We start from the raw sequence: 11829 nt of genomic DNA on the forward strand, positions 1-11829 counted from the left end.
CCTACCCGGAGGTTCTGGTATTACGCGTCACTCGAAGATACCGTTCGACCGTTGCACAACTTAACACATGTGTTGGAGTGTAATCTAATTTCTATGCATCTGTTTGGCACCTTCAAATTTAGGTTTCCGTTCTTCCTGCGGCTTACCTCTTGCCTTCTGCTTTGATCTTGTTTCAATTTTTCATTTGATTGGATGGCTTTTTGCTGTTAGTAGCTCTTTTGCTTTGATCCCATTGATCCGTCACTTGTCTCCAGGTTGCTTGAATTGCTGTACAGTACAGGACATCGCAACAGTGTAACTTCTTTATTTTAAAAAAACCTGGAAGATATCGTTGTTTTCATCGAATAAATTTTCAATGAAGTACCAGTTCCCAGTGAGCTTCAGCTATCATTCTTTTCAACATGTTTTTAAAAAAACCTGGAAGATATCGTTGTTTTCATCGAATAAATTTTCAATGAAGTACCAGTTCCCAGTGAGCTTCAGCTATCATTTCTTTTCAACGTGAGCATGCAGTTGAGATTATTTTAAATGAACCGGTGTCGTTTTCATCGTTCACGAAATGAAACCAATGATGATTGGTCGCGATTTCCATTGGAAAGCTACTGTTTTCCCATCATTGCGGCAGGTTTTCTCTCAGTGCACCGAAATGTTGTTTTCTTCATCTTCGCCCCGTTCATCATTGTCCTTCTTTCGTCTTCATCCGTGTTGTTTTGCCGTGTGTCTCAATTCGCCTGAATGGGGTTGAAACACAGTCCTCTCCGTGGCAGCTTGGATGGCTGCTGAGGTAGTTTGGAACCTGGCTCGCGGGGGTTTCTTCCGAGTATACTTCCGTCTGCAGTTGGTCGTCTGCTGTCCAGTTTCCCAACATCAAGTTCACACTTCATTCATTCAACCTCGCAGTGAAGATAGTTTGTTGGTTGGGTTGCAGTCCAAATACCAAGCTCAAAAAACAGACCAACATCCAAGCAGCGAGCGCATTAGAGCTACCTATATTTCGCAGCAACGTCAAAAATTGAGTGCATCCTAGAAGGCCAGGTTTTTCCAGCGATCATATGATGGAGGTGTATGTGTGACAGTTGAAATCAATATCTGATTCGTTCGTTTGGAATCACCAGGCAAAAATGGAAACATTCTATGATGAGATTCTAGTTATGATTTCGAAATTAGCGTGGACCGATTTAGTCCGTTCGACAAAACGGAGTTTTGGGTACCGCATTCCTTAGAGAGCTTAAGGAAACAGTAGAGCAACATGGTTATTCTTGAGCAAAGCGACCCCGAGAGGCGTAGCAGTATAGTTGGATGTTTCCGCGGTCTGTTTTATTTCCCTGAACTGTTTGGAGAATTGCGGAACAAAGAATAACAAGAAGATCACCCCAAATATTGGTCTTGGTATGCAATAAAATCAGTTTCACTGAGTGGGGGTATCCAGGTTATATGGTGAGGGAGGATGTTGGAAGGGAGCTTACGTTAAAAAGATGGCTAGCACAGAGACAACCGAACGTGAAAACTTGTGATAATGATGCGCATTACGCGGCAAGAACAGCTCTCAAGTAACATGAACCAGGGAGTGCCCGTAATATGGGCTGGACAGATTCACGGATTGATACACAGGATCGAGGCTATTGCCCACGCTTACCGGATCGCTTTTGTTCTTGTCGGTCAGTGGCTGTCGTTCACCTGAGAGGCACAAGCGGAAAATGGGTGTAGCACTGCGCTTTATGTTCTCAGCGTGGAGCAGTGTGCTTGCATAAATGTCTAATAGTGCTTTAAACTGGGTTCTAGAAGGAGCGTGAACAACCGTCCTAGGAAGGTCATTCTACGCACCTACTACCCGAAATGAGAAGAAATTTTGCCTAATGAATGTGTGTGCCCTGAGTTTGAAAATTTTCTTACTATGTCCCGCCGCGTGTTTGCTGCGTCAACGGTAAAAAACCTGTTTGCCAAGCTTTGTTCAAACAGGGCATGAGTAAGAATTAGGTCCTTTCGGAGGCGACGGTACTCCAGGTGAAAGAGATCAAGCATCGCGAGACGCGTTTCGTAGTCCATGGATTTGAGGCCGGCAACCATTCTCGTGACGGCTCGCTGGGCAAGCTCAATGAGGGGGACGTCTTTCGTGCGTCCTGAGTAGACAACTTGTTTGGCGTATTCCAGGAGCGGTCTGACGTAGGCCACATAGAGTATTTGAGTATCCATGCGAGTAATACGGGAGAAGGTGCGTCGGATCATCCGTAAAGTGCCGAATGCCTTCCGGGCCGATTTCTACGATGCAGTGAGAAGGACAAGTTTGAGGATACCCAGATGCCCGAATCCTCTTTGGCATCTATCCTCATGATGTTTTCTGATCCTTTCTCACCATGCACAACAAAGGCATTCGCTGAGTCTCCCCCAAACAACATATCGACGCACTTTTCGTCATTCAGAGGAATGTGCTGGTCGAACGACCACTGCTGGGCGGCGTCTACATCCATTTGGAGAGCACTGGCATCGGAACTCCAGGATTTCAAGTCGTCCGCAAAAAGTAGACATGGACTTGCAAGAACATCTGGGAGGTCCTTGACGTGGACCAGAAACAGCACTGGTCCCAGGACAGAGACTTGAGGAACTCCAATGGAGACCGGCGCTGCAGAAGAGTAGGCCGGGCCTATTCTCACTTGGAATGATCTGTGTGATAGGAACGGCTTGATCCAGCGAAGCATTTTTCCTTGAATCCCGTAAGACTCGAGTTTGCGGAGCGGCGGGACGTGTGGGAACCTATCAAATGCTTTTGAGAAGTCGAAAAATATGGCATCCGATATGAGTCCTTCGTTCTTGGCTTGTGTCACGCAAGAGCGGTGTGGGAGAAATCCGTGTTGAGCTGGAGATATCAGGTCGCTGGAAGTAAGGTGATCTAGGATAGCTCGCTTCAGAACGCGTTTTATCACCTTGCACGGCGCGCTAGTGAGGCTTATAGGCCTGTAGCTGCCAGGCGACAGTCGGTAACCAGTTTCGTAGATTGGCGTGACAATCGCTTCCTTCCAGGCAGAGGGAAGGTGGCCTTCGTCAAGCGACTGACGAAACACCAGGCGTAGATGATTTGCCAGTGTGGAGGACGTTCCTTTCAGGATCCTTGGATGGACCTCGTCGGACCCCAACGCTCAGAATGGGTTGATCTGGTGCAAGAGTTGTCGAATGTCCCCCACCATGAAGACCAAGTCGGTTAGAGGCTGTTCGTAGTTCCGCCTTGACAAGAATGGATGTGACGAAGACGCTGGGGCTGAGTATAGACAGGCATAGTGTTCTCTGTAACCCTCAGATACCACCGTTGGGTCATTCGTCGGTTCTCCGTCTCTGTCCCTCAAGGAGAACGCGGATGGCTTGTTTCTGCAGCGATGTCTCATGTATTTGAACAAGACTTATTTATTTTTTCGAGCGCGGTCCAGAATGGTGGCTTGTTGCCGTATGTTTCGTTTGCGGATTTTTTATTTACAGCGGTTTCGCATTTTACGAAATGCCAGCTCATCTTCTGTATCCCCTGTAGTCAACTCTTTTAGAAAGAGTTGGGATCTTTTTTCCAGAAGTCGCCGAAGCCTTTTTGGCAGCCTTCGGTTCATCCGAGTGCGTGCCGGTTTTTTGGGACGAACGTTGCGTCAGCCTCGTGAACTTTTTGGGAAATGGTCCTATATAGTTCTTCCACTGGAACTGGTACCAGTGTGACTTGTTCAAGAAAGATGCGCATTCCTGAGAAGTCTGCACGGCAGAAGTCTCGAAACCACGTTTGGGGTTCGGAATTTCTGGCCCAATAGCAGATAAAATCAAAGGTCAGCACACGGTGGTCGCTATGTCCCAGTGGAACGTTACCTGTTACCTGATCAACGGAGTGTCTTTCGTTGGTGATGACCAAATCCAGCGGGGATGGTAGTTGGCCTGCGCGGTATCTGGTGGGTGCAGCGACATGTTGGGTCCAAGCGCTCTGTTGAACGGCTTTAATCAGCGCCGCTGCAAAATGTCCGCCTGATTTGACGCGCTGGAATTCCATCCAGGAGGCCTTTGAGGCGTTGGAGTCACCTACCAGCAGGAGATGAGTGAAGTGGTAGTTGGAAGGTAGTTGCTCAAGGGTTTGTATGAGGAATTGGTCATCTTTCGAAGGACTCGAGGGGCTACGGTAGACCACACCGAGAAGGAGAGAATCGGACCCGCGCATCGGGAGTTGGACAGCTCGTGCATCGCAACATGGTTGGTGTCAGAGAGGACAATCGGTATTGGTAGGGCCGCATATAAGTAAAGAGCAACCTCATTAGCCCGCCCTTGTTTTGAAACTGCTCGAAAAATAGAGTAACCGTCCACCGAGATCTCCGCGTCAGAGACATCTGGTGTGAGCAAAGTCTCTGTGGGTGCTATTATGGACGGTTGTGCAAGGTAAGCTGACCGTTTAACATCGCCAAGTTTTTTGGAAAGGCTGAAGCAGTTTTTGGACAAGCATTTCAACACTGTTCCTGCTGCCTCCGAGGGTGTGGAGCCAAAAGTCGAGTGACCAGGGTAGTTAGCAGACTTAATAGTTGTGCGAGGCTCCGAAGGTGTCTCTGGGGCGATTTCGTCTGCTTCCTGTCTCCGTGGCTTCTGGGGGTGTTTTCGCTTGCGATGTTTTTTCGTTCCGTGGGAGCCCGGTTTGCTCAAGCCCTTTGGCTTTAGGGGACGAAGTCTTTTTCCCCGTGGGCGAAAGTTTCGATCGTTGCTGTTTGTATCTCTTTCAGCACCCCCATTTTGGTGACCAGGTTTGCTGTTGATCACGGATTGGCGGCAAGCCTTCTCCTTCCTGGATTCTTGGGTGTTTTGGCACGGTTTGGCCGGAAAAGTGTCTCCGTGGGGCCCTGAGCGCTGGGTGGTGACACCAAGAAGTAGCGATTTTGGTAACGCTCCCAGGAGGCTCGCTTTCGCGGAGGAGTGCACCTTAATGCCAGCCAGCAGTTTTCTAATCTGGCGAATTTTATGTGGCTTTTCTGGCTGCAGTCGCTCTTCTTTCGTGTTTGTGCGAACACCCAATCCACCGGCGATCAGCGTGGCCAACTGGATGCTGTAGTCATGTTTATAGCTTAGGTTGTCGGGGTCCTGGACGACAGTTGTGTCCACAAGCAGAAAGGCCGCTTTTGACGGAGTGGCGCTGAAGATATGCTTCGCTACTTGTCCTCGCAGATTTGACTCAGTACAGTTCAGAGGCTGTGGCTTTGTTGAGGAGTGCATGGCTGCAGCTGGGTTGTCTGTTACGGAGATAAGCGTTGATAACTCCACGTAATTTGGGTGCTGCTTGCATGTGAGTTTTGCCTCGTCCAGGCATCACTCCCTTTGGTGGGCGAGAGGCCCGTGGTAGTTGAGTAGAAACTGCTGTCCGGAGAAGCAGCTGGTTTCGTCGGCCTGCTTTCGGGAGTACAATGGGTTATGACCACAATTGGCTTGATCATTAATTTGGGGTCGGCTGAGTTCATGCCCAGCGGAAGCCTGGGCACCTCATCCTTTGCATAAACCAACAACGCTCGCGTCTCCCTAAATTGACAGAAAGTTTTTCCATCCTATCGCAAACTGAAGTTGGGAACCTGGTCCGCTACCTACCTGGCACATCCAGCAGTCTCCTTCGTAGAATACCAATTAAATAACAAATAACACCGCAGCGAGAGCTGCTTGTTTGCTGTATGGAGATAACAAATAACACCGCAGCGAGAGCTGCTTGTTTGTTTTCTGTATGGAGGTGGGACAACTCCATCAACTTTAAATGCTTTCAACCACACCCTCAAGCAGTCAGATCCCTTCTCGTGTGCAAATCTACGAACAGCACCGAATGTAATCCCGTCCCAATCTACACTTGACGTCGAACGTTCCCACATTTTTTGTGCAGATAAATGTATATGACTGCCGTTCACAAGAAGCGAACTTTAGCTTATTTATCCAAAACTATGAGATTTTTGAGGTTGAGTTGTTTAATCCAGTTGCAAGTTTAATTATTATCACAAATAGCGATTTAAATAAATGAACTTTCAAAATCACAAGTCAACGTCGGTTTTCACGTAACAACTAGTTTATGAAATGAAGCACGAAATCGAATCTGAGATTAATTTAATGTTGTCGTAAAAATATGTTTTGAACCCCAGCCCGACCGTAGCGTTTTAACAACTTCTGGCATAGCTTTTAGCTACATTCTTAAGGCACCTCACTTTTAATCGCACGCAACTATCCCTCGGTTTGATTAGGCTCTCCCGGGTTATAAGCTTACCAGCACCATTCCAGCGAGGCTCACTCTTACTTAAAACAAATTGGGCGAAGCTCCACTCCCATTTTCTTCTAAGCGGCTTTTAGGTCCTGAATCTCCATCATCCTTCCCCTCATCGCGTCCAAAGGAGCGCCTTGTAGGCAAAGAGCTCAGCACACAACCCCAACAACTCACAAGACCTGTCCTTAGAATGCATAAGTTAAATTCAGACCGCTCAGTTGTACTGGCCGACATTTCCCTTCCTGCCCCACTTGGTAGCTGTCTTCTCTACTCTATACCGAAAGTATCTCAGCTCTACAACGACCTGGCAAACCTCATTGCTGGTGTGAATAAGATAGAGTGAACTAATATCCTACCGTAGCATGCAACCCCTTGCCTGCCTTCTAACTCCTGATGCAATGTATGATCCATCGGATCTTGCAAAAGCGCCAGTCCTTATTGACACACTCGCCTCCGAGATGAGTTGGCGTATGCAATGCCGCAAACAGGTTTTAATATATAACGCTCCGATCTCATCCCGTTGGAACGCACAAAAGCCGCCATCCTGACAGAATGTAACATGCATAACGCAGTCTGTACAGCTCGAAGGCTGCGAAAGTTGAACCGCTCCTTGCGTTGCACAATGCTGATGCATTTCAGAGATAAAAAGATACAACGCGCCTGTTGACGTCCCCGGCCCTTCTGTCCTTCACACAACTATCCCGGACCAAAAAATCAAAGCTGACCGCACTCAGCTACAAAGGAAGCTCACAAGAACTTCACCATCCAAACCTCTAGAGGCAACCATTGATAACTATCGAACGGGCCCATCTTCCCTTCAACAATCCCTACCAGTAGATACCCTCGGTGTGATTCAATCGCAAACTTCCCATTCAACCGTCCCCTTGGAAAACTGCGCAAGTCGTAGCACCGATGATACATGCGCGCTTGGCTTCCTGAGAATCCCCGAGTTAAACAGCGCTTACCGAATCTGCAAACTATTCCGGCCACCCCTACAACCCCCACTAGTTCCGTTGGGCACCCACCCGTTCCCGACATCGGTGTCTTGCTCTAAACCGATCGGAATTACAGCTGCCCCTCCAAATGCTGAAGCTTAGGCTATCCTCCGTATCATTGATCTTCCCCGTGATCTTCATTATCCTGGGAACACTCCACACAATACCGTGATGCCAAATTGTGGTCTGAAGCCACACAAACCGGCAAAACGGCCTCCAGCTATACATCCGCTCATGATAATGAGCCCCCACTTCTACCCTTGAATACCTGCCTATGCCACCCCCGACTTCAATCGCACCAACAAAATGTACTGCTGAGATTAAGGATGCAATACCTTACCACCTCCCACTCGGTGCTGCAGTCGCAGATGAGAACACAGTCTATCGCTCCATACCCTCTGACCCAATGGTGTTTCGCCCCTCTTCGCCGAAGCGCCTCCTCAGACTCAAACATCTGCTGTCAAAGCCAGGTAGTGAAACGCCCTCGCTCGTTTAAACTTCTCAAATTCCCGCCACTTGCCCTTCGTCAACAAACCTGACCTGTGGCCCCCACCCCATGCTAGCCTTTCCCCTAACAGAGCCTGTAACCTGCGAACACCATTACCTGAACTTAGTCCTTATCAAGCTCTGCCCCTGGCCAACTGCGTGCAGCCTACCTGAGATCCCTATTTGGCAGCTATTACCACCGCTAAATACCCCGCCTTCTCCGAAGCCACGCGTAGCTTCACCTTTAAAAAGCACATCAAACTGTACACACCACGTGCCAGGAAGGAGCTAGTATCCACAACGACCCATGACCAATTTCGCTACCCAACCCACCAACTATCGTTTAGATTGGAAACCATTTTCGACAGCCACCCATACCTCCACAGCTGCCACCCTTTTTTACATCCTACCCCCCTCAACACCTGACAATGCAAAAAAGGACGCAGCCGACAACTCTGCATTCAACTGAATTCCATCCTCCCAAAGTCATTCCTTACCCTATACTGAGCCTGATTAGCACCTCCTGCCGTGGGTTAAGATCTATTTGACCGACTATTTACCCATCTACCACAAATATCAAATACTTCTCCCCGGGCTCCGTACCCCACTTTATACTACCTTACCTCCAGCTACCAAGCTCCTCCAGTACTAAACCCCGCAACAAGTGAGGTTATAAAGTTCATACTTGGTACCGTTTGCTCACAAATGAGCTTGTCGATAATGCTGTCCATTGCGCGGTCTTTACTGCCCAAACTCCATCATATCCGAACAATCGGTGCCATTGCACAACTAAGTATGATCTGCGTGACTGAACCATAGCTCACGGATGAAATTCCTGACACGGCCATCTCAATCCCCAGCTATGATATTCACCGCTATGAGAGGAAATACTCAAGCGGCTGTGGCCATGCCATTTTCTCTAAAACAGAACTTCGTTCAACCCCCTTCGTTGATTCTTCCCTGAAGGGGATTCAAGAGACCACCTGGATATCTACGGAACAGACCAAACAGCCTATACTAGTAGGTTATATCTAACACCGACCCCTCCCTCGACTCTATTGATGACCTTTCCCCTTATTATCTCCGCTGCACATGCCCTTCCTCATTCGTCTAAAGTTCTGCTGTGCGACTTTACCTGCCGGATATTTCCTGGTCTCCCATTATGGGCGCCGCCGATTATGCAACGCTGCTTGCCCAACTTGGTCTGGAGGACTGTTTCCAAATTGTACGTAGCCCCACACGTGTCTTACATATCCTGGATCTAATATTCTCCAACGATGGCCATTTGGCTAGAGCTGCAGTTGGCCCGCGCTTCCCAGGAAGTGATCGCTGCGTCGCTTCTTGCAACGCAGTCAGTTACAGCCAAACTATTCCTCCTAGTGCATCCCTGTTTCACTTCTTCTCCCTGGATACTCAACAAGTTTTTTCGTCCGCACTGGCCTCCTAGGATCGGGATGAATTCTTCCTTTCGAAGAATACACACGCGTCTGTGACATCTTTTTACAAAACCTATTGGCTGCTGTGCACCTTGTTTCCTCTGTAAGACGTTCCACTCCAATATCTCCGCCCACGATAAGTTATCAAAAAACCTTGAATGCTAAAATACACCAGGCTAGGAGAGAATACCGTGAATATCAGGATTTCTCATTATTATTCTTATCAAAAAATCTCTGCCGACCGAGAATCCTTGCGAGTATTTCTCGGACGCCGAGAATAAAGCACTGTCTTCAGAGCCCCTTCCGATTGCAAATTACTCAGCTGGATGTTCCGTGGGCAATAGATCCCAAACAGCCACCCAGTTACCTGTTTGCGTTTTGCAGATAGTGACCCCGTCACTACTCCTGTCCATATCGCACACCATTTGAACGCTTATTTCGCCAGCTGTTACCTACCCATTCTTTCAAACTCCAACCCCCTTCCTGCTGCCTCCTCTCTTCAAACTTTCAGTTACACACCCATCTCCCAAGCTGACGTTTTGTTTCTTCTTCTAAAGATTAATTGTTCTGTTGTGCCAGGGGTCGACGGCCTTCCACCCCGTATCTTGGGAGGAAGCGGCCATGATATCGGAATCCCTGCAGTAAAACTTTTTATCCACTCTATAAAATATGGAATCGTCACTTACCAGCGGAAGAAATCTATAATCCACCCGCATTTCAAATCTGGTTCTAGACAAACTCCTTCCAAATACAGGGAAATCCACCATACCTCCCTCTTAATGAGAACCCTTGAACGCCTGGTCAGTGGTTCGGTACCCAAGTTCCTCCCGGTTACCAATGCCGTAGACGACAGGAAATATGGACTCCCGTCGAAAGATCCTTTAGTGGCAGCCTGCTCCACTTCTTTGAGACATCACAGAAGCCTAAGACGCTGCATATTCCATGGTATCGGTCTACACGGTCATTCAAAAAGCCTTTGACCAGGTCTTCCACGCATCCCTGCTATACAAGCTCAGTACCGTTGGCATCACTTGAACCTTATTCCAGTGGATTGACCCCTACTTATCAGACAGGACATAAATAACGCAACTCGGGAACATACAATGATCTCCACGTTCTATCGCCAGCAGAGTCATCCAAGGAAGCGTGCCAGGCCCCATAATTTTCTTACGGTAAATCAATGACATCTTCGGTGCCATTTTCCATGACAAAGTTTATTTTTTTCGCGGACAGTATAAAGATCGCGCACACATTTCCCCACTCTGCACAAGCCCTTGCCTTTCAACAGATTAGGCAAGATTTAGATTCACTGTTTCGCCGGTCGAACGAATCTGGCCTAAGCTTCACCTCTACAAAATCCTGCATAACTTCCCACCGCTGCTCTCTCCTAGCTGACACTATCAAATTAATGGAAACCCCTCACTTATTCAACAGAGATTAAATATCTTGACCCAAGATGCTCCTGTACTTTTAGGTTTTCCCACCAGGTGTAGTTTCAGGTTGCCTGAGCACGCGGGCTTAGTTTTTTATTTCTGCGCTCGTATCACCTTCCAGACGAAGTGGTTGTAAATTTTAGGCTTTGCGTAAGACCAATCGTGAAATTTTGTCCCGCATTCTACTCCCTTTACACCCGAAATCGCAAATGAAGGTGTCCAACATTCATTCATGAAAATGCTGTTCCCCCGGTCCAACCCCCTCCGAACCACTCTAGCTCAGACGGTGAAAGATAAGCTTAACTCTCTTACATCGTCTGTTGCACAAAAACGCTTTTACAGCAGAGGCTAGACCAAGTAAAAACTCACGCCTTGCCGCAGGCTGCGTTACTACTGCCACCTCTTGATGTGTCTTCCGGTTGGTATAAAACCTACGCCACCACTTCTTTCTGGCTTATTACGTTCGCATCTGGAACGGCCTTCCTGAGCACCCGCAAGGCATCACGCATTTTTATACTTTTTCTGAGTCCGTAGATAAATTTCTTACCTGTGAAACTGTTGCCGCTCTACTCAACATCTAACCACGCCTATATCTTCTACGAATCGGATCCAGTGCGAATTTGAGTTTAGCAACGATTCATTTAGTGGGTAAGTAAAAGATTTTGTTATAAGTTCTTCCTATCTTCCTGACTCGCTCTAAGCTAATGTGGGAATTAAATGCCTAATTAATCCGAATATGGCGTGTTACTGGTCTGATTGTTTTTCTTTTTCCCCAGCCATCTCGTCATAGTCAAGTGCCGGATTACTCCATCAGCTCCATCTAGTGACTGGTGCTTTCGGCCTAACTCTAACTGATAAAAACCAAACCAAAGTCAGTATCTTCTTCATTACCAGAGCGCATTCTGCGCTTATATGTTTATCCACCTGATGATTTGCCCCACTGAACACTCTCACACACAACATCGCGGAACGCTTCTGCTCGACATGTTGGCTCACACCAACGTTCCGACGCTGTTTAGCCATGGTGCACTCGCCGTAAATATCACCATTTCATTCCAACTACATCATTGGCAACTGTCATTTCACTTCCCATACGCGGCTTGCCCTTACCAGCGTCTGAATGCTGGTTGCTTGTTCGGATTGACTCAGCTATATTCACTGGCTTTGCTTTCCCCCAGCCAGAAAAAATGTTAGTCGGGTTATTTACTGATGCACAAACCGCATTTATGACTCCTTGGATA

At 47.8% G+C, this 11829-nt stretch overlaps 1 protein-coding gene across 1 annotated transcript in view; it reads right to left on the reverse strand.

The window, feature by feature from the left end:
* The window catches only part of T265_10253 (hypothetical protein), a gene marked incomplete at both ends in the record, with an annotated part of 15570 nt that extends 13377 nt beyond the window's left edge, over positions 1-2193 (reverse strand). Inside the window, one exon of the mRNA XM_009176570.1 lies at positions 1894-2193. Coding sequence (XP_009174834.1) covers positions 1894-2193 — 300 coding nt within the window. The remainder of the gene's footprint in view (positions 1-1893) is intronic.
* Positions 2194-11829: the final 9636 nt, after the last annotated feature.

Source organism: Opisthorchis viverrini (genome assembly GCF_000715545.1).
Source record: "Opisthorchis viverrini unplaced genomic scaffold opera_v5_356, whole genome shotgun sequence".
NCBI classification, from domain to species: Eukaryota; Metazoa; Platyhelminthes; class Trematoda; order Opisthorchiida; family Opisthorchiidae; genus Opisthorchis; species Opisthorchis viverrini.